The following is a 21,686-nucleotide window of genomic DNA, read 5'->3' on the forward strand; positions in this document are numbered from 1 at the left end:
TTTTTTTTCCTTTTCTTTTGAGGCTTGCTTTATCAGAATTCTTGGAATCTGTTTCTAGTGAGAGTTGGGAGGGAGCTGGAGTCCTTGGAATCTGGTTCTGGTGAGAGCTGGGAGGGAGCTCACACCCCTGGTCTCCGCTTAGGGCTCTTGGAGGCTGTGAAAACAAACTCTTAAAGATACCATAGATGGTTGATCTTAAAGACAATGAGTTGAGTCCCAGTTGTTTAATCAAACAAAACAAAGGGCAGTTGTGCTGTGAGTTTATTTCTCTTTCTGTTTGATAGTTTCTTTCTCTGTTAGGTAGTTTATTAACAAGGCTGTTTTCAACTCTGTTTTCTTAAGACAGTTAATTTTTGGAAATTCAGGATCTCAGTGTTACCTGATTCTAACCTTTTAGTAACCTACCTGTTAAGGAAGTCTATTTCAGTTTTACTGAAAAGCTGCATTATTTCTTCCTTCTGTAAGTTAATTTCTGTTTACATGCAGATTTCGAAAGCTGTTAACTTCCTTGTATAGTATGACATTTATGAGAAGCTGTGTGGTCAGTAGATTTGTATTCAGAATGTTGTTTATAAATGAAGACAATGAACAATGGCTCTGATACATAGTTGAAATTAAAGTACTCTTTACAGAACAGTAGAAGATAAAAGGATTCTTGATTCACTAGGTAAACAGGCTCTCTATATTCTTATTTTGTTGTCTGATGATACAGACATCACAGACACCTTAACTAAATCAAGTAATAGCCTAAGTGAAATGGGGTTTTTTAAAGGAATAATGTATTCCTTTAATGAATAATTACTAGAAATTTGAACCTTTGGAGGGAAACAGAACTAACAGAAGCAGATTATTTGGTAACTGTGTAATAACTGATACCTTGCAAGACAAGAGATTCTGGGAATTGCATTTTAAAGTAGAAGGAACTGTACATTGAATGGCCATGAATGAATACATTTTAATAATTTACCCTCAATATCCAAAGAGGTAAACTAATACTTTATTATACTGATTTCCTAAATTAGCAGTTCTGGATTCTGTGTAAATCTTGTGAATAGTACATATAGCTCCCCCAAATACCAGATAATCCAAAAAGCATAGTTTTGTTTAATATTTTTTTGTTTTGTTTTCATTTAAGTGGCCCCCTTCCCCCTCTACTCTTTGCCATGTAAATTATCTATGAGCTGGATCAATTCCCTGTGTCTGCCATCACGGGCTCAGTTTTTCCATGCTTGTCTTAATTTGAAATTAATAAGAATTTAAGTGTGAAATTATTAAGTGTTAGAGCATCAGAGAAAGTATGTATGCAAGGCTCTATAATTTTTTACACAATATCACTTTCTCCTCCTCCTTATTCTACCAGTTCCCCTTCCTATTTAGTCATGACAATCAACTGATAATCAACTGATATGCTAATAATAGGAAATTGAGGTTACTGTGTGCTGATGGAGATTCTAGTAGAAGGAATAGCAGAAATACTAGTGGCCATGTAAGTACATTGTTTTGGGTTGGAGTATAGGATACACAAAGAAGAATAATGGGAAATAAGGTAGGAATTGTAAATTATGGCCTAATCATTGAGAGCTTTAGATGCTCAGATTAGGAATTTGAACTTTATTTTCTGTATTCAGTATTGATTAAAACTGAGTAGGAAACTAGTGTGATGATAGCTGCGCTTTAGAAAGTGGTCATATGGCTACATTTTAAAAACAATTTTGTTTTGGATAGCACTTAACTTCAGTTTGGATAACTCGTCATCCCATTTGAACCTGAAAGTTGAAGATTCCTGTGTAGAGTGGGATCCTACTGGAGGAAAAGGTCAAGAAAAAATTAAAGGAAAAGAGAACAAGGGCAGGTAAGCTAGTTCATTAAATCTGTTTTATGGAAAAATACTTGTACGTTGGATGTTATTTGACAATAATGTGTATTGAAATTCTTAGTCTATATACAAATATGATTTATGGTATATTAGTAACAATAAAGTGAAGATTATAATACTGTTTGTCAGTAGCTGAATTTGTCATTAACATTTTTCATTATTTGTTTCTTAGTTTCTTTCCTAATCTTCCTCTCATAATTTTTATTTTAGTATTCCATTTCTTTAAAGTTATATATACAGCAACTTGAACTGCTTAGAGAAAAGTTCCTAGCGTAACAGCTGAGTCTTAGACTTACAGATCACCTGTCTTACCTGAAGGTCTGCACTAAATGACAGCTTTTAGCATGTACAACCCTAGAGTCTTGACCCTGTTCAGCAACCCGTGAACCCAAGAGGCAGGCTCCAGGACCTTTTGTTACGGTCATAACTTATTTAAATAATATCAAAGTATTGGAGCCTGTTTCCTTTTTAACTGGAAATTTTTGTTCAAATTGAATGTAAATGTCATTGTAAGTTACAACAATAGACCAGAAAAATTCCTCAGCAGGCCTTTGATCTAATTTTATTATAAGCTGTTAAATTGAAGTTGTAAAACAGTCTCTTAACAGTTGCCTATTTTTATCTGACAGTGTCCATGTTACTTCACTGAAGAAACATACAAGGTGATGATCTGTGTCTGTCTAGTTCTAGGACTTAGTATAATCGAGCTTGGCTGAACAACTTTAATTTTTTCTTTTAACCAATAAGCAGAAACAGCAGCCTTCATAAGCTAAAATACTGCTCTGTGTAGACTGTATTGGTAGCTTATGTTTTGAATTTACAGCATTATAGTGTGCTGCATATTATTTGGATTACGTTGTATATGATAATACAGTAAGCTCTGCTTTAAAGTCTTTCTTGAATTATTTTCCCTCATCTGATTTTTTTCCTGCTTTTACTCATACCTGGCATCTTTCTTGTTGTACTGTATAATACTCAATATAGCTAACACTATAGCTTTGCTTTTATTTGTATTTGACATGAGACAGGTTTGTGTATTTTATACAATTATCTAGCTTAAAAAGCATCAAGCATAAAAAATAAAGGTCATTGCTGAAATTATTAGGACAGTGCCAGAAAGATGAATTATTTCAAATTGCATGGGTAATAATGTGCTTATTTGAAGATACCACATATCTTTACTGGAAACCATAATGTGTTCTCTTTTCAAAATTATATTCCTTTCTTCTTTTCAGTTTATTTGCTCATTATTGGTAAAGGTGGTTTCATAGATAGTATATTATAAATTGTAAAATGCTGCTGGATTTAATAGAGTCTATGAAGTTTCATCAGTCACATAGAAATTTTTAGACTATTTATTTATCATTTCAAGTTACATTATTTCTTTCTCCTTTCCCCCTTAAGAGTATTTTATTTGTAGGCCACTTCTGGAATGTTATATACATTTATTTATTCTTTCCATAAATATTTGTTTACTGTAGGATGTCTACTGGATATTGTGAAGTTTATAATGATAAATACTGTCTCTGCCTTCACAAAATTTGCCCTAACTCATATAGAGTTATATATACAAGTAACAGTCATATGTACAAGTCATATATAACAGTCACATATGCAAGTAACAGTAACGCAAGGTAGACATTATGTGTAATGGTAAGTGTGAATAAAGGAGTTCAGAGGAAGAAAGATGTGCAGAGCTGCCAGGTGTTGAGGTGGTCAATTAGGAAAATGAGCTGAACTAAAAGTAATAATCAAGCCTTTATTGATTTGCTGTGATACTATAAGCCAGAGGTCACAAAGGAAAGGGTGCTTGTTTTCCTAGCATTCAGTTTTTCCCAACAAAATGGCACTGGGTGAAGGTCAAGTGAATCACCACAGATCACAGGTAGTGGATCTTCTCACTGCCAAGAAGCCCCAAATAAAAGGCTTCTGTTGGTTTATGGCCCTTATGGCCAAGAAGGTGGAGTTAAAAGTGGGAAAGTACTAAAAACAGAGTGGAGAAAAGTATTTTCAAACCAACTTTCATTTCCCCTCTTCCCCAACCCTGAAGGAGGTCTACACAGAGGCACTTGAAAAGTATCTCAGCCTAGGACCTCCCTCCCATAAGGGGGCCTCTGAATAGAAATGTCTAGGCTAGGAATGCAGACACACATATGAGCATGGTGAGGAGAGGGGTGGAGTTGCAACTCCCTCTAGAAACAATAATGCTCTAGCTGTGCACCAAGTCTAGTGTAAGGAGGGCAGCCTACCCAACCCTATTCCTTTACGCTGCCCCACCCAGGCCTGCTAGCTGAAACCTTTGTGTAATAATTGCCTATGGGTGGGCCTGAAAGATAACACATAGAATTTTAGTCTGGAGCTTGGACTCCTCAGAAGAGTATTTAGCCTGGTAGGATCTGGGAGACCTTCATTAGGGAAGTGGTTCTTGAGCAAATGGAAAAATGTGTGGTATTTGCAGTGAGGGTGGGGAGCAATAAGAGGAAAGGCAGTAAAGCAAGATTGTGTGAGTTTGAAGAACATTTTGGCTGTATAATTATAGTGCTCTCTAGGGGTGAAGAGGCTACAAAGGCAGATTAGGACCAAATCAAGAAGCTGGAATGCCAGGCTAAGTCGTTTGTAGGCAGTACAGAAGTACATGAAGATTTTTAAATAGCGTAATCAAAGCTAGGTTTATTTTGTAATAGCATTATGAATTGAGAAGCAAAGAGAACATTTGGGAAGCTGGTAAAACAATCCAGACTATAGACATAGCAAAGAGCCTTAATTCAGACACTTAAGTGGCCAGGGTGTCTTTCAGAGAGGCCAGGTAAGTGGAGGGGTGGGAGGAGATCATGCTTGACATAAGATAATAATGGCTGTTGTACTTCTTGCAAAAATGGACTTGTTGGAAGCCTGGAATGCTGCAATGGAAGATTTATCCTTATTTAACTTTTCTCTGAGATTAAACTGCCAATGTCAATAGATATATATGTTTCTTTTTCTACATGCTTCCCTTTATTTCTTACTACTGGTAAGTTATAAATTTTTTAAAATTATTTTTCTGGTTCTCAAAAGACCTCTTAACATATTTTGAAGCAATGCTAAGTGAAAATTTTCTGTTTATTTATATGACTTTCACTTGTTATTTATTGTCCTGAATTACCTGGGAAATATTTTTCAAAATGCGTGTTTTCTCCCAGCAGACATTCAGGCCTTCTAGCTGAGGAGATGAACTGTCCATGTATTTTGAAAAAGTTTCCTGATTGATTTTGATTCTGTTGTCCCTCTTCAATTGACAACTACTGATTTATTACAAAATCCTAAAGGCCTGTGTTTCTCCAGTTTAGGACTATATGGTTCAGGAAGGTAGAGGTAGTCCTTAGTTAATAACATCACATAGTCCATTTACTCGGCTGAGCTCATTCATTTTATTCAGATATTGTATACCTATTCTATGTACTGAGGATACACAGATGAGAAGATGTGGTTCCTGGCAACAGTTATTTCCCTTCCTTCAGCTACTCCACAGCCAAGTTCCTCACTTGCCATAGCAAGCAAGTACTGAGGGTGCCATATGGTAGACTAGACTGTGTAAGAACTGTCTTTTCATCATTACCCTTTTAATCTCTGCCCCTTCTTAGGTGAGATTTGTTTTGTTTTACCTCAATGATTCCTAACCTAGCTAAGCAGCAAAAACTTGAAGTTCTTAATTAAAAAACACAAACATGTTTCTCAAACCTACCTTCCAGTGTTCTGATTTAGTAGTCTGTGGTAAGGCTGGTAATTTGCATTTTTAAAAGTTCGCCAAGTGGTTCTGATGTCCAGCCAGTTTCAGAACCACTGGTTAGGCTTGTTTATTCCTCCTCACCCCTAATTACACAAGTACTCTAACCTCTCATCTCCTTTTATTTGATTCTCACCTAGTGACCCACAACTAAATTTTTTGACTTTGCTCCATCTCTCAGCTGAAAAGCAGCCATAGGCATGAATGTTAAGGGTAAGAATAATATTAATACCACCAGCAATACTAAAAAGCATTGGAGTTTGAAGTGAAGTTAGATACAATGGAGAGCTACTATTCTGAAGTTACTGTATCCCATCTTCCTTCTCTAGTTACAAAACTAATTTTCTACAAATAGTGATATTTAAGATTAATTAAAATTATATTTATTTTTGTGTAATTACCAGTATTTGCAGTTGAACTAATTTGGATGGAGGAAGATTAATGTGCAGTAATATTTTGGTGACTTTATGAATTAGATAATCTTTGGTGAGCTATGCGCTCGTTTTTTTCTAGGGGAGAGTGTACTTCCATTTCAGATAATGTTTCATATGAATTTTTGGAGAATAACTGTAAATCATACTGTTTTTGTATTGTGTAGGTATTCTCAAGACCTAAAAGCTTTTTTGCTGTAATTTATAAACCATGTAGGAACAATTTTACTTTTATTCCCTTCCTTTTCATGCCTTCCTAATGTTGCATCTAAAACGTTTTCAAAATTTTTTTAAAGCAAAAGAACGTTTCTAGAAGCCTAATCTAAAAAGAGAAAGATATATTTGGCTAAAGTGGGGAAGAAGCCCCAAAGCTGTCTTCTTCCCAGAGTCCTGCAGCAGTCTCTGTGGAATCTGTGGATTCCCTTGACTTCAGGACAAGAAAACTACCAGTTTCAGAACACTTTGTCCCCCAGAAGATGATGAAAGTTAGAGCTATCTTTTTTTTTCTAATTTGGGGGCAAATATAGTGTTACCTTTTCTCCTGACTGTAAGATAAAATATTTGAAAACACACAGATCTTTTGTAATCAGGTTTTTAACATTGTCAACTAGCTTGTATAAGAATCAGAAAGAAAATTGTGATGCAATTCTTTTTTTTTTTGAGTTATCAGTGAGTTGACAGAATGTTTGCAGAGTTTTACTTTCTTACTACTTAATGACTCTTAAGAGTATTGTATTTAAGTATTAACTTAGAAAACATGGTCACACCAATGTTGAAGAAGTTAAAAATATATTTTTGATATCCAGAATAAAGAGTATACATTTTTCTTAATTTTTGTTTGTTTCTGCCCTTTATTTTGGAGAAGATCTCAACAACTCTTCTAAGATTCTTCCCTCTCAAGTTTTGTTCTCCCCTTCCCCCATAGGAATAAACTACTAACTGCCTACCTGAACACAGGTTTCACAGAAATTTTAATTAGGCTATCCTTATTCACCTCTCTTCATGCTGTCTGTTCATACAGAGATCACAGTCAGTTGCTTAAATATCTTTTTAAAAAAATATTTTTACAAAAAGGACCTTTGAAGTCCTTTGGGAAGAATTAAACTAAATTGTGTGAATGCTATTGTTGTAGATCTATAATTATGCTACTTAATATCATTCACTAAAAAATACACAGTTGACGTGGTCTTAAGTTCACTGTTTCATTTTTTGAAATTGTCTAATCTGCTTTCTGACAGCAAGACAACATTTAAATAATGTAGAATGAGTCATGTGAAATGACTTTAAATTATATCCTTATTCTTGCCTTGCCTTTGGTAGGGATTTCTATTTCAATATTAATAATAGCTTTTTAAAATCTACTAAATTGATCTTAGGAAGAAAAATTCTCATACAACTATATGGGAAAAATGTTTTTATTTCTAATTAGTGGTGATAATATAGTTATCCTTATTTCCCCTAAATAATAACTTTAGGATAATCTTGACCAAAATTTTTTTTTGTTTTTTAAATGGACTGATTCAATGTAATTAAAATGTTATTTTAAAACAAACTTGAAATTTAATCTATTTTGAGTTTTTGAGAGTTAGAAATCCCAATTCTGTCTAGTTTTCCATATCATGTAATTTAATAAAAGGAGAAGTCAGGTTGGATCTTGTCCATTTTAGTAGGAGAAATACTTTATAATACTTGATATTATCCTGTGCATGGATTTGGGCAATTGCTCTTTCTATTTTTAAGAAGAAAGATCCAGAACAAAAATATCTAATGATAATAAAAAAGGTTATTTAGTTAACGATTTTAAGAATAAGCCTGGCTTTGCCCTTGCTTTTATTTAAATTTAACTGCAAACAATGTAAGCAATAACCTGTTATCTTCCTTGTGTCCTTTTTTTTTCTTTCAGTAAGTCTTGTCTCATTTGGCATTGTTTCTTTTTCCAACTGTGTGTTCTTTGTATGAGCCTTGCTCAGTCTGCATGACATTAGTGTTTTAGCCTGCTTTGTATTGATGGCTTCTTACATTTGAGTGTTTGTCATTGGCAACTCTCTTTAATAATAATTCAAATCAAATTGAATGATGTTATTTCTACAACATAATTAGAAATCTTTTCAAAATTTCCTTCCATGATTTTTACTTTATGGAACATTTACAACATAAAATATTTGTTTTCCTTTTTGTTCTTGTTTATATAGAAGTGGTACACCGTCCCCCAAACGGACATCTGTAGGCTCCAGGCCACCAGCAGTAAGAGGCAGCAGAGATCGTTTTACGGGGGAATCATACACAGTGCTGGGTAGGATAAAACATAATAGTTCTTTATTCTCTCAGGTTAAAGGCATCACAATCACACCGGTGCACTTACCACTCACTTAGAGCTAGAGTAGCTGCCTGTGTATTGAATGATTCTTTGCAGAAGTTTCTCCCAGTTAAAGCCTAATTATTACTTTGTCATGGTGGAGGGGAGGGGGGATTGTTCAAATTGTCTTATGATTGACACTTTTAAAACTCTACTTCAGCTTACATAGTGTTCTCACATGTATGTATAACCCTGGAGGGGGGATAGTAAGGAAGAAAATTTCTGAAGCATTTTATATTTAGAAAAATAATTAAAGGTACTCTGCATTGAGTGTCTATGTGTTATCATGATTATTCTTATAGAAAGAGTACTTGAATCAAAATTTTTTTGCCATTTTTGGGTTCAGTGATAGGTAAAACTCATGTAACTCATAAGGAAGAGGTAAGAGTCAACTCTACTTTTCTAATCTTTTGTAGGAGACACTGCTATTGAAAGTGGACAACATTATTGGGAGGTCAAGGCCCAGAAGGATTGTAAATCCTACAGCGTGGGAGTAACATACAAAACTTTGGGGAAATTTGACCAGTTGGGAAAGACAAACACTAGTTGGTGTGTCCATGTCAACAACTGGCTACAAAACACATTCGCAGCAAAGCATAATAATAAAGTCAAAGCTTTGGATGTTACTGTTCCTGAGAAAATAGGTGTATTTTGTGATTTTGATGGGGGTAAGTTCGCTTATTTTCTTATAGGTTGTGTCATCATAGTTGCTTATATTTCAGTACTTTTCATTGGTAAGCATCTATACAGGATTTCCATTAGTACTGTGGTAAGGACATTTTTACCAACTGGGCTTTGATCACAAACATAATCTCAGTTCTAGAATTGACTGGAAGGGCATGTGATATCTGCCTGGAGCCCTAGAAAAGCACCCCTTAGATAATATATTAAGCAAGTCTGAAAGATTTTGCTGATTTTAGTCTTCCTCACTAAAGTTTCTTCTGTCCATTTAAATGCCTTCCTTACCATGTTTTATTACCTACCTGTAAAGAGTGGTGAAGTCAGAATTTTTGAGTTGGAGTAGATCTTAGAAATTACCCAGTCCATTTGCCACACAGTATAAAAATCCTTATTACAATATCTCTGCAGGTAGTTGCCACTTTGTTTTATAAAGCAGTATGTTTGTTTCACTATGGGACAGCTCTTGGTTAGATGGTTTTTCTTCAACTGACTCACTTTGTCTCCCTATAACTTCTGAGATGGTTACTCTTAAATCTTGCCATCTGGGCTGGGTACAGTGGCTCATGCCTGTAATCCTAGCACTCTGGGAGGCCGAGGCAGGTGGATTGCTTGAGGTCAGGAGTTCGAGACCAGCCTGAGCAAGAGCGAGACCCCACCTCTACTAAAAATAGAAAGAAATTAGCCAAACAACTAAAAATAGAAAAAATTAGTCGGGCATGGTGGTGCGTGCCTTGTAGTCCCGGCTACCCGGGAGGCTGAGGCAGGAGGATCACTTGAGCCCAGGAGTTTGAGGTTGCTGTGAGCTAGGCTGACGCCATGGCACTCTAGTCCAGGCAAGAGAGTGAAGACTCTGTCTCAAAAAAAAAAAAAAAAAAAGACATTAAAAAAAAAAAATTCTTGCCATCTGAATAAACACAGAATTATGTTCCCTAATTCATGCTCACATGGTAATCTTTATTTGTTAAAAACTACAGGTACTCACATTGCTTTTCTTGCCTGTTTTTCCAGTCCATACATTCTGTGTTATTAGCTGCTTCCCTTATAATTTAATTTTTACAAACCTTTATGACTTCCTATGGTTGTATACTGTGTCAGTGTATTTCTTAAGGATTGGTTCTCAGAGTAGAACATACGACCTCTGACCAACAAAGGACAGTGATTTGTCAACACTGTTTCTATTAATATGAATTAACTAGACTGTTGACTTATATTGAATTTGTAGCCATCTGGTCCACTAGATCTTTTTTCATGGAATTATGTCAAATTGTCTTTTTCTTCCTCTGTTAGGCAGTCTTCCTCTGTTAGGCAGTCTTCCTCTGTTAGGCAGTCTTCCTCTGTTAGGGTCTTTTTATTGTCCTATAACTCAAATGAAGACTAGTTATCCTCTTTTTAGTTTCATCTTAAGAGATTTGGCCAAGCTTCCCCTCCTATTAAAATCATCTAAAAATTAACTTGATATTTATCTTTTGAAAAATTTCTTTAAGCTTTTTAAGTTAGTTATTTGATAAGTATTCTCTCTAGTCATCTAATTTATAAAATTTTGAAGGTGACATAGTATTGAACTAAAGTAACCCTAGATCTGCGGTCTCCAGCCCTGGGCCACAGCCCAGCACCGGTCCGTGGCCTGTTAGGAAACGGACTGGGCATCACCACTTGAGCTCTGCATCACCCCCGCATCCCCCCAATCCCCACCCTTCCCTCACCCCAGTCCATGGAAAAATTGTATTCCATGAAACCGTTTCCTGGTGCCAAAAAGGTTGGGGACCGCAGCCCTAGATGTTTCTCTCCAAGTTAACACTTTAATAATGCCAAATTTTATCATTTTAAGTAACATTGTATCCAAATAATTGCAGGAGCTATCAATTTAGTTACTCTAAAAAGGAAAAAAGTTAATTTGGTTTGCATTTTTTTAACTTATTCACTTTGAATCAGATAAACCATTTTCCTTAGGATAAATGGCAAATTTATTAGCTCACTTTTTTTTCTTTTTTGACTATCAAGACATTTCCTTATCTTTTCTCTCCTTTCCCATAATCTGTGATTCCACAAAGAAAGTAGTGAGAAGTAATTGCTCGCCTAGAGCATAGGGTGCAGCAAGGGGAAGTTGTAATGTATTATAGAATAGGATCAGATCCTTAGAGCCTTGAAAAATAATAATAGACTGGTCTTTATTTAGTAGTGGGGAAGGATGATTCTGCACATTTTAGGAAATATTAGAGAGTGAATGGTTAAAGATGGAAGAGGTTACAAGTACATACAGCATAAGACTTTTCAGGAGGCAGTCTTCAAGCAATGTAGGGCATGGCCGTGTCTGTTTTGTTAACTATTAAATCCTTATTGCCTGGCAAGTGCTTTTTACATAGGAAGCCCTTAATAACTTTGTTGAGTGACTGTAACAAAGACCTGAGCTATGGAGAATCAAGAAGAAGAGTAGATTTGATGGTTTGAAAATAGAATTCATAGTACTTAGTAACTAAGTATGGTTTGTTGGTGAGAGATAAGAGTTGAGCATGACTTTGAGGTTCCAGTCAGTGTGATTGTGAGGATGATAGTCCTGGGGGAAAATGAGATGGCAGCAGGACAACCATGTGGTATAGTTAGCAAGGATTTCGAAATTTAGTGCTGGAACTCAGAAGAATAGTAGAGCTGAAGCCAATATTTGAGACATCACAGAGTGGCTACTGAAGATTCCACACAACAACGCATTTAAGCATTACTGTTCTGCTGTTGACTAACTTTATGATCATACATGGGTTGCCTAATATTTTGAGGCAATGTTGTAAAGCACCTAGTGTTTAATAGTGTGCATTAATGTCAGTTTCTTTTCTCTTCCTCTTTGGTTGCAAATGATTTATTTAAGGAAGCATTGTAGAGACAAAAGAGTCTGGACAAAGCAGCTGCATTTAGAATAGGAGTAAAGGGAGGAGATAGAAGATACCATCAAGGTTAGGATGCAAACCAAGAGAAGAGTTTCAAGAAGTGATCACAGTTGTAAGGAGGTCATCAGGTTGGACAATTTAGGAGATCAGACAGAGTTATTTTAGGGCATGATCCTGTTGAAAGACATACTGTGAGGGGATTTTAAAAATTAACAAAGCGTAAGCAGTGATGACTATACTGATATTTCAGAGACTGGAGTATGAGTATGGCTTCAAGTAGTTAGAAGACAAGGTTTAGGAGAGTAAACCTTAAATGGTGATATGATTTGGGTAGAGAGGCTAGTTATAGTAAAAATAAGGAGGAAGAAATGGCTTTAGTTTTTACTGGGCTAATGAAACTATTTGTTAAATAATAATAATGAAATAGTTTATAGTTGAATAAGTAGAGTAGAGCCAGATTACGGAGGCATTATGAAGGTCTTGAAAACCAGGGGAAGAAAACTGGATTTAGGCTTTTCCTGAAGCATGTTTACTACTGATTTTCAAGTGAGTATAATTAAATCCACTCCTTATAGTTTATAACAGAAAAATTAATGCCAAAGTACCCATGAAGTTATTTTTTGCATGATTATATGTTAGACTTAATCAGATGTGGTTTTTTGGTATAATAAATTGGGCTTTTTTTCCCTTTCTTTTTAGGTCAGCTTTCTTTCTATGATGCAAACTCAAAACAGTTGCTGTATTCCTTTAAGACAAAATTTACTCAACCAGTACTACCTGGTTTCATGGTTAGTACCTAATTTATGTTTTAATTGGTTTGACAACTTTAGGGGGAATAATCTGTGTTGTACATTTGGGGAAGCAGAACATCTTATTTTTTCTTCATATTCCTCTCCCTTTCCCCAATTCACCCTCTCTCAAATCTGTCTCTATCTTTTTGGTATATTTTATTGAAGTTATTGTTAATACATAAAAGTACACAAATCATAAGCATGTAGTTTGACGCATTTTCATAGGACTGCACTTGCTTTTGTAACCAGCACCTTCACCAAGAAGTGGATATTGCCAGAACCTCAGCAGGCCCCTTGCGCCCATTCCCAGTCCCTAATGGCCCTCCACTAAGGTTAACAATTATCTTGAGCTTTATTACCATAAATTCATTTTGCCTCCATTTCAGTTTCATATAAATGGGATCATACAATATCTTTTTGGTTTGACATTATGTTTGTGAGATTTATCCATATTCTGTGTGGTTGTAGTTTATTCGTTCTTATAGCTATATAGTTGTACATTATATGACTATATTACAATTTATTTATCCATTCTAATTTAGTTGGATACATGTGTGGTTTCCATTTGGCGGCTTTCACAAATAGAACTGCTATGAATATTCTTGTTCATGTCTTTTGATAAATGTATATACATTATTTCCATTGAGTATATATTAATACCTAGGATTGGGTTGCTAGATCATATGGTAGGTGTATAATCAACTGTCAAACAGTTTTCCAAAGTGGTTGCTTATACTAATTTACAACCAGCACTATCTGAGAGTTTGAGTTCCTCCATATCCTTGTCAACACTTGTTATTGTCTTTTTATTTTAGTCCCTCTAGTGAGTATGATATATTACATTGCGGTTTTAACTTGCATTTCCTTGATGACTAGTGCTATTGAGCACTTTTTCTTCTTTGTTAACTATTTGGGTATGTTCTTTTGTGAAGTGGCTATTCTGGTCTTTTGCTTGCATCTCTATTGGGTTGTCTTTCTATTTCTTTCTGATTGATTTGTAGATCTTTATACAGTCCTTTGCCAGATGCATTTAGTGCAAATATCTTCTCCACTCTGGCTTTTCCTTTCCTTCTCTTACTGGTATCCTTTGATGAACAAAATTTGTTAACTTTAATTTTGCTCGGTTTATCAATTTTTTCCTTTATAGTTGGCGCTTTTTGTGTTCTGTTTAAGAAATTGTTATTTACCTCCAAAGTCATGAAAACATTCTTGTGTTTACTTTTAAAAGCTTTACCATATACATTTAGATGTAGACTTCATTTACAATGCAAGTACGTTGTAGAATTGATGTGTTTGGTATGAAGAAAGGTCAAGATACATTCTTTAATTTCACATTGATATCCAGTTATTCCATTTATTTGTTCATTTATTGAAAAGATTATAACACAGTGTCATCTTTGTACAATATTAGATAACTGTCTTTGTATACACATAATTTCAGGTCTGCTCAGTTTCAGGCTGATTTATATAACAAAACTCATGTTTCTTTTTATAAAATGAAAAATGGTTTTGAATTTATTTTTTAAGCAAATGCTATTGCTTCTTCCAACTCCTCATCCCTCTGAATTTCTCCATAAGGTTAGGCTACTGTGGGGAGTCTCGGTCTAGTTAAGGTCACCATTATTCTGTTTAGAACTTTTCTTAATTTGAGGGCTATTTCTGCAAATCAGGATGGTATCTTTCAAGTCCAGACTTGGAATATTTGTATGTGTTTTCTTCCATCATCACGCCTAACTGTAACCCCTCAACTATGAGGAGCAAGTACTCAGAATATGTGTGGGTTTCAAATACAGTGTTTTTAAATCTCACAATCAATAATGATTATTTACCCTAGATACCCTAAAATCTTAAGTTTAAAACAGTGCTGATAACCAAGACTCCTACTTTTTCACTAAAAAGTAGAAGTGATTAGTGAATAAAGTTACTGTTCATGGAAAAATACTTAAAGATATTAGAAGGATTGTTTCTTTTTCTTTTTTTCCTACTTTGCTATAAATCTCTGCTGTATTGTATATTTGTGGCTGTTTTTCCAAATTGGTCAGTCAGGGAGAAGTTGTTTAACCATATGGAACTCGGAAAAGTTATTTTTTCCCCTAAGTCTTAGATATGCTTTTTGTTTTGTTTTTTTTTTTTTTTTTGAGGCAGAGTCTCGATTTGTTGCCCTGGCTAGAGTGAGTGCCATGGCGTCAGCCTAGCTCACAGCAACCTCAAACTCCTGGGCTCAAGCAATCCTTCTGCCTCAGCCGCCTGAGTAGCTGGGACTACAGGCATGCGCTACCATGCCCGGCTAATTTTTTCTATATATATTTTTAGTTGTCCAGATCATTTCTTTCTATTTTTTGGTAGAGACGGGGTCTCGCTCTTGCTCAGGCTGGTCTCGAACTCCTGACCTTGAGCGATCCACCCGCCTCGGCCTCCCAGAGTGCTAGGATTACAGGCGTGAGCCACCACGCCCGGCCTTAGATATGCTTTTATAAAGAAATAGATTTCATTTTTAATTTGAATCTATCTCATGTAGATAAGTACTGAGTTTATTCATTGTTTTTTCATTCCAAATAATGAAACTAATTATATTAGTAAATGTCATAAGATACTTTAGAAATTGTTTTAAACTGGTTACATTTTTTTTTCCTTCACTGAAGGCCTGCTTTTATTGACTAAGTAAATGACTATTAAATGTTTTATGTACAAGATTAACTTTTTAAGTCAGTTTTACTGAAGTATAATTTACAGTGTTATGCAGTTCCATAGTTTTGACAAATGCATATAATTATATAACCACTACCATAATCAAGATATATTAAGTTGGTGCAGAAGTAATTGCACTTTCGGACTGGATTTTAAATCATTATAACTAGGCTCAAACACATCTTTATTAATCAAAATAGGAACCATTACAATCAACACAATTGTTGCCAATGAGAAATAAGTTTGTTTATTCCTGTAGCGTAAAAATCTGTGTTTCAGGATTCGACGAACTCTTGAAAAGAATTCTCTGCATCTTGCTGGTTGTGGAAGCGTTTTCCCTGCAAAAAGTTGTCAAAATGATGTTTGAAGAAGTGGTAGTTGGTTGGTGAGAGATCAGGTGGATATGGCAGATGAAGCAAAACTTCGTAGCCCAATTCATTCAACTCTTGAAGCATTGGTTGTGTGACGTGTGGTCGGGTATTGTCGTGGAGAATTGGGCCCTTTTGTTGACCAATACTGGCTGTAGGCATTGCAGTTTTCAATCTCATTGATTTGCTGGGCATACTTCTCAGATGTAATAGTTTTGCAGGGATTCAGAAAGTTGTAGTGGATCAAACTGGCAGCAGACTACCAGGTGACCATGACTTTTTTTGGTGCAAGTTTGGCTTTGGGAAGTGCTTTGGAGCTTCCTTGCGGTCCATTCCACTGAGCTGGTCATCACTGGTTGTCATATGAAATCCACTTTTCGTCGTACGTCACAATCCGATTGAAAAATGGTTCGTTGTTGCATAAGAGAAAAGAAGACGGCACTTCAAAATGATGATTTTTTTGATTTTTGGTCAGCTCATGAGGCACCCACTTATCAACCTTTTTCACTTTTCCAATTTGCTTCAAATGCCAAACAACTGTAGAATGGTCGACCTTGAGTTCTTCAGCAACTTCTTGAGTCCTTGTAAGAGGATCAGCTTTGATGATTGCTCTCAATTGGTAGTTGTCAACTTCCGATGGTCAGCCACTGTGCTTTCTCATCTTGAAGGCTCTTGTCTCCTTTGCAAAACTTCTTGAACCACCACTGCACTGTACATTTGTTAGCAGTTCCAAATGCATTGTTGATGTTGCAAGTTATCTCCTGCTTTACAACTTATTTTGAACTTGAATAAGAAAATTGCTCAAATTTGCTTTTTGTCTAACATCATTTCCATAGTCTAAAATAAATACAAAATAAACAGCAAGTAATAAGTCATTAGCAAAAAAATAAAGCAAGAAATGCACATTAAAATGATGTATAACATAACCACATTTATTTAAGAATGTATTCCAATATCAAATGGCAAATGTCAACAATGCTAAAACCTCAATTACTTTTGCACCAACCTAATCGAACATTTCCATTGCTCTAGAAAATTCCTTCATGCTCCTTTGAAGGGTTCCCCTCCACACAACCAGCCCTAGCAATCAGTAGCCAGTTTTTAGTCCATATAGTTTTGCCTTTTCCAGCATGTAACATGAATGGAATTGTATGTAGTCTTTTAATTTTGTAGCATAATGCATTTGAAATTAATCCATGTTGTTGTGGTGTCAGTATTCTCCTGTTTTTCATTGCTGAGTAGTGTTTCATATACATATATGTTAATACCAGAGTTTATTTATCCATTCACTAGTTGAAGGACATTTGTGTTCTTCCTAGTTTTGCACAATTATGAATAAAGTCACTCTAAACATTTACATACAGGTTTTGTGTGAACATATGTTTTCATTTCTCTTGGATAAGTGCCTAAGAATAGTAATAGGGTTGCTGGATACCATGGAAAGTGTATGTTTAACTTTATAACAAACTATCAAATGTTTTTGGAAGTGTCTCTACCATTTTTGCATTCCTATCAGCAATATATGAGAGTTCATCACATCCTTGCCATTATTTGGTATTGTCAGATTTTTTGTTGTAGTTAAGCCACTTTAATAGGTGTGTAGTGTTCGTTGTGGTTTTTTTTTTATTTCAATAGTTTCAAGTGTTTTTTGTTACATGGATGAATTGTGCAATGCTGAAGTCAGGGCTTTTAGTGTACCCATCATTGTACCTGATAGGTAAATTTTTATCCCTCACCCTTCATTGTGTTTTTATTTGCACTTTCCTGATAACAAATAATGTTCAGCATTTTTTCTTGTGCCTATTGGCCATTCATATAATTTTTTTGGTGAAGTATCTGTTAAAATCCTTTGCTCGTTATTTTAGGAGTTGTTTTCTTGAGTTTTAAAAGTTCTTTATATATTTTGGATGTGAGTCCTTTATCAGATATATGCCTTGCAAATATTTTCTCCTGGTTTATGGCTTGCTTTTTCATTTTCTGAACATTTCAAAGAGAAGTTTTTCATTTTGATATAAAGTCCAGTTTAGCAATATTTTTTTTCCATTTATGAGTAGTGCTTCACCCAACTCAAGGTCACAAAGATTTCCTATGTTTTCTTCTTGAAGTTTTACAGTTTTAGGTTTTAGGTTTTACATTTAGATCTATGATCCATTTTGAGTTAATTTTTGTATATGGTACAAGGTATGACTTGAGGTTCGTTTTTTTGCATAGGGATGTCCAGTTGTTCCAGTACCATTTATTGAAAAGACTAATTGTTCTCCACTGATTTGCCTTTGCATCTTTGCGGTAGATATTTTGAGTAAATAGTTTTCTAACTCATTTACATAATTTCCAAAAAGTAATATAGCAAATTTATAATGAGAGGGTTGCTTTTGTGTTTTGGGAGTTATCATTACTGAGCCTGCTAGTTCTGAAAATTTAGAATGTTAATTATATAGTTATAAATTTCACAGTTCAGTAGATTCTTTGGTGCAGTAACCTAGTTACTTAGTAGATATTAAACACTTAAGGATATAATTGAAAGTGGGAATACTTAAACAACTTCTAGAATTTCCCTTCCCCTAAGTTTGTGTCTACTACATACATGGTAGTTGATAATAGTTTAAATGTTCCATATTTTCATATTTTAATTCTCCTGACTCTGTTCCAAATATGTTATTTTTCAATTTATTGAATCCTAGCTGCTCTGTTCATAAGCAAAGCAGTTTTTATCTTTCATAAACATATTCATATTTATGATAATAGAACATGGCAAGTATGTCTGGATATTATCATTTGCATTTTTTCAGAAGTTCTTTTTAAAGAATTATAAAAGGGTTTTTATTGTTAACAATATAGGGAAGATTTTACTGTTAACAGAGGTGTAGATTCCTATAGTCTCGGGCCACATCTAATTATCAAAACCAAAAGCATAATTGGGATAAGGAAATTGGTTTTTTGTACACTTCCCTTGGTTGTGAAGGTTAACATCAGTAATGAGAGCCATTATCTTTTGCCTAGATTAATCCAATTTAGTTTCCAAATTTCTGTGCCCCTGAGTTCCCGTCTTAGGTGCAGCTCCATTGGGGTTCTGCTACCCCAAAGACTTCTCTGGCCTCGTGGTTCTAAAAGAAGTTCTGAGTACCCTTTCCACTTCCCCTCAGCTCACATATGAAGGTCATCAGTTTGGAACTTGTTGATGTTCATGTTTGTGGCATTTTGCTTTTCAAATGGAAATTTAAGAGTCATTGAAATTCTAATTTGATTTGAAATCTCACTGAGGCTTTATTTCTTTTTGTAGGTTTGGTGTGGTGGACTTTCTTTGAGTACTGGGATGCAGGTTCCAAGTGCTGTGAGAACGCTTCAGAAAAGTGAAAATGGAATGACTGGTTCAGCAAGCAGCCTGAACAATGTTACTCAGTAATGTCTGAATATGTTTACCCTCCCTCTTGCTTGGGTGGCCTTTTCTGTGCAGTTACTAATCACAGAAATTTGTGAGTGGTGAAAATCAGGTTTTGTATGTTCTACTTTGAAGCCTGGAATCTGTTAGCATTAAGCATCTAGTATAAAGCATTTGCAAGAACCTACTGTGCAATATCATAGAAGCAAGCAGATATCGATCAAGAAACTGATATTTTGAAGAGTAAATGAGGAAAAAGGCAGTGTTCAGATATTTACATAGAAACTCATCTTTGTGTTTTTGGATTACTTGGGCTCTTCTAATATGTTTAATCACATGTGGTGGTTGGTAACCTAGGGTCTGGGGTGAAAAGCTTTTAAAATTTGCCTTCTTTCCTCTATATTTTTTCTTTTCTATCTTATCACTACCCGTTATTTAGTTCTTACACTGAAGCTTTAAAAATACAAACACTGTAAGGTTTTCTAAAAATTGAAATCATTGGTTTGGAATGATAGAAAGGTTTTCTTACAATGGTGTATTTTTGCCCTTTTATAAATAATTTTACAAAATTATCCTCTTGTTTATTTACTAGATCATATATCATTTTCTGTTTTCCAAAATACTGTGAGATTTCTGTTGTGGTTGTAATTCAAAACAGAGAGTGGATAGGAAGAACTTGTAGACATAACAGCTTAAAAATAAAATTTCAGTTTTTTACCTGTGGTACTAACACAGTAGCAAAGGGGCATTCTTTTTATGTTACCCTATTTAATTAGACTTCTTTTCATTCCATCACTTTGGATGATGGGTAGGATTTTTAAAAGCTTTATTTTCTTACTTTGTTGTCTGGTTTAATCCCACCTTTAATAGTTATCTTTGGTGAAATTCTAACTCAAATTTCGCACTGGTAATAATTACACTGATTTTTAACATCTCTAGTAGGAATGAAAGCTTATGAAAGTTATATAGAGGGTAGAAAAACGTACACTACTCAACTTTTATCTAAGAAGGATTGGTTATAAAGCGAGGTGCCTAAAAGTATTCTTTACTGAAGTAATTTATATCTTCTTTTTAACATAATAAGATATGGAATGATTTAAACAGTTGTTTTGGAAAAAAAATCTACCTTATCTGACTTAATTGGCATATGACTTTTTCAAAAACCATTCAGAGGTTAGTTTTCTCTCATTGCTTTTGCTACATTCATTTGCTTTCTAAAGGAGGGTAATTCTTCCAAAAATCGACACAGACATTTTTCCCAAACTTGGGGAAGATATGTTTAACAATAAGTAAAACCCATGGTTATTGAACAGAACATAACTATTCTTAAAAAGTTGTAAAATTTGTAATTCAAGTCCTTTGAGCCAAACTAAAAGCTTCAATTACAGTATCTAAGAATTCTTTGGGCATTTTTAAGAGGTCTGAATTTGTATTTTTCTTAATTTTTGAAACTTCTAATTTCTCCTGTTGTCTTTCATTCTCATTTTAAATATCTTGTGCTATGACAACCTCCTCTCAAGAAGTGACTTTGTTGCTTACATTTGAGTTGCTTTCTACATAAAAGCCTGTGTAATAACTCATTCTCTCTTAAAATTTACTCGTGATAGGATTTTTTTTCATTGATGAAACAAATCTAAATGAGGATTTATTTGAACTGGAGTAATATTTTTCCAGAGGACATTCATCTCTGCACACATATTGGTAATTTTAAAGACTATAAGGCAGCTTACAAAATGAAGTATGTCGATAGACGTTCTTTTGATTCTCCAAACAAATATAATTTCGGTTTTTTTCCTTATAGGGATTTTGAAAGAAATCTTTGGATGTTCTGTTCCCTGTAGAGGAACTATTCCAGGAACTAAGGAAAGAGAAATTTATAATTCCCTTTCATAGGCTCAAACCTGAAAGCAGTAATTTAGTGGTCAAGTTGCTTTATGTGAATTTTAGTATATTTTAGCAGAAACGACACAGAAAAGGCCAGATGTTCTTGTAGAAAATTTTTTACTATTATGTCTTAAAATTATGTCTTCTCATTAATTCAGTGCCTTTTTCCTCCAAGCATACTCTTGCTCCATGCCCCATGCAGTGTCAACTGCTATTAAGCCAGAGAGTATTATGTAAGGGCCTTCTGTTGCAGGGGCATGGGGAAATGGATATACTTAATCAGGGGCTGGAGGAGTGCATATGACTCTTGTGCTAATGTCATCATTTGAAACTCTTCATAAAAAATTTTTCTAATATTCATTTGGAAAATATATTAATTTCATTGAGGAGGTTTCATTTCTGAGAGGTTTTGTAGTAATAAATATAAATCCAGTAAATCCAGAGTCCCAAGTTCTCATCACATGTTGATACTTGATATTAAAATATACTACTATTACTTCAAAATAAGAATTTGAGGATTTCCTCTTACTGTGCTTCGTAAAGGTCTTTAGAATTAAAGGACAAAATGTGCGGTTGTTTAGTTTGTTATA

At 34.8% G+C, this 21,686-nt stretch overlaps 1 protein-coding gene across 1 annotated transcript in view; it reads left to right on the plus strand.

Moving 5' to 3' along the window:
• The window catches only part of FSD1L (fibronectin type III and SPRY domain containing 1-like), a 72,756-nt gene extending 53,379 nt beyond the window's left edge, over positions 1 to 19,377 (plus strand). Inside the window, exons 4-9 of the mRNA XM_012638522.1 lie at positions 1,726 to 1,852; positions 2,506 to 2,538; positions 8,266 to 8,363; positions 8,843 to 9,094; positions 12,686 to 12,774; positions 19,114 to 19,377. Of these exons, the coding sequence (XP_012493976.1) occupies positions 1,726 to 1,852; positions 2,506 to 2,538; positions 8,266 to 8,363; positions 8,843 to 9,094; positions 12,686 to 12,774; positions 19,114 to 19,236 (722 nt within the window). The 3' untranslated portion in view covers positions 19,237 to 19,377. The remainder of the gene's footprint in view (positions 1 to 1,725; positions 1,853 to 2,505; positions 2,539 to 8,265; positions 8,364 to 8,842; positions 9,095 to 12,685; positions 12,775 to 19,113) is intronic.
• Positions 19,378 to 21,686: the final 2,309 nt, after the last annotated feature.

Source organism: Propithecus coquereli, unplaced genomic scaffold, assembly GCF_000956105.1.
Source record: "Propithecus coquereli isolate 6110/MARCELLA unplaced genomic scaffold, Pcoq_1.0 Scaffold130, whole genome shotgun sequence".
In the NCBI taxonomy this organism is placed as follows: domain Eukaryota; kingdom Metazoa; phylum Chordata; class Mammalia; order Primates; family Indriidae; genus Propithecus; species Propithecus coquereli.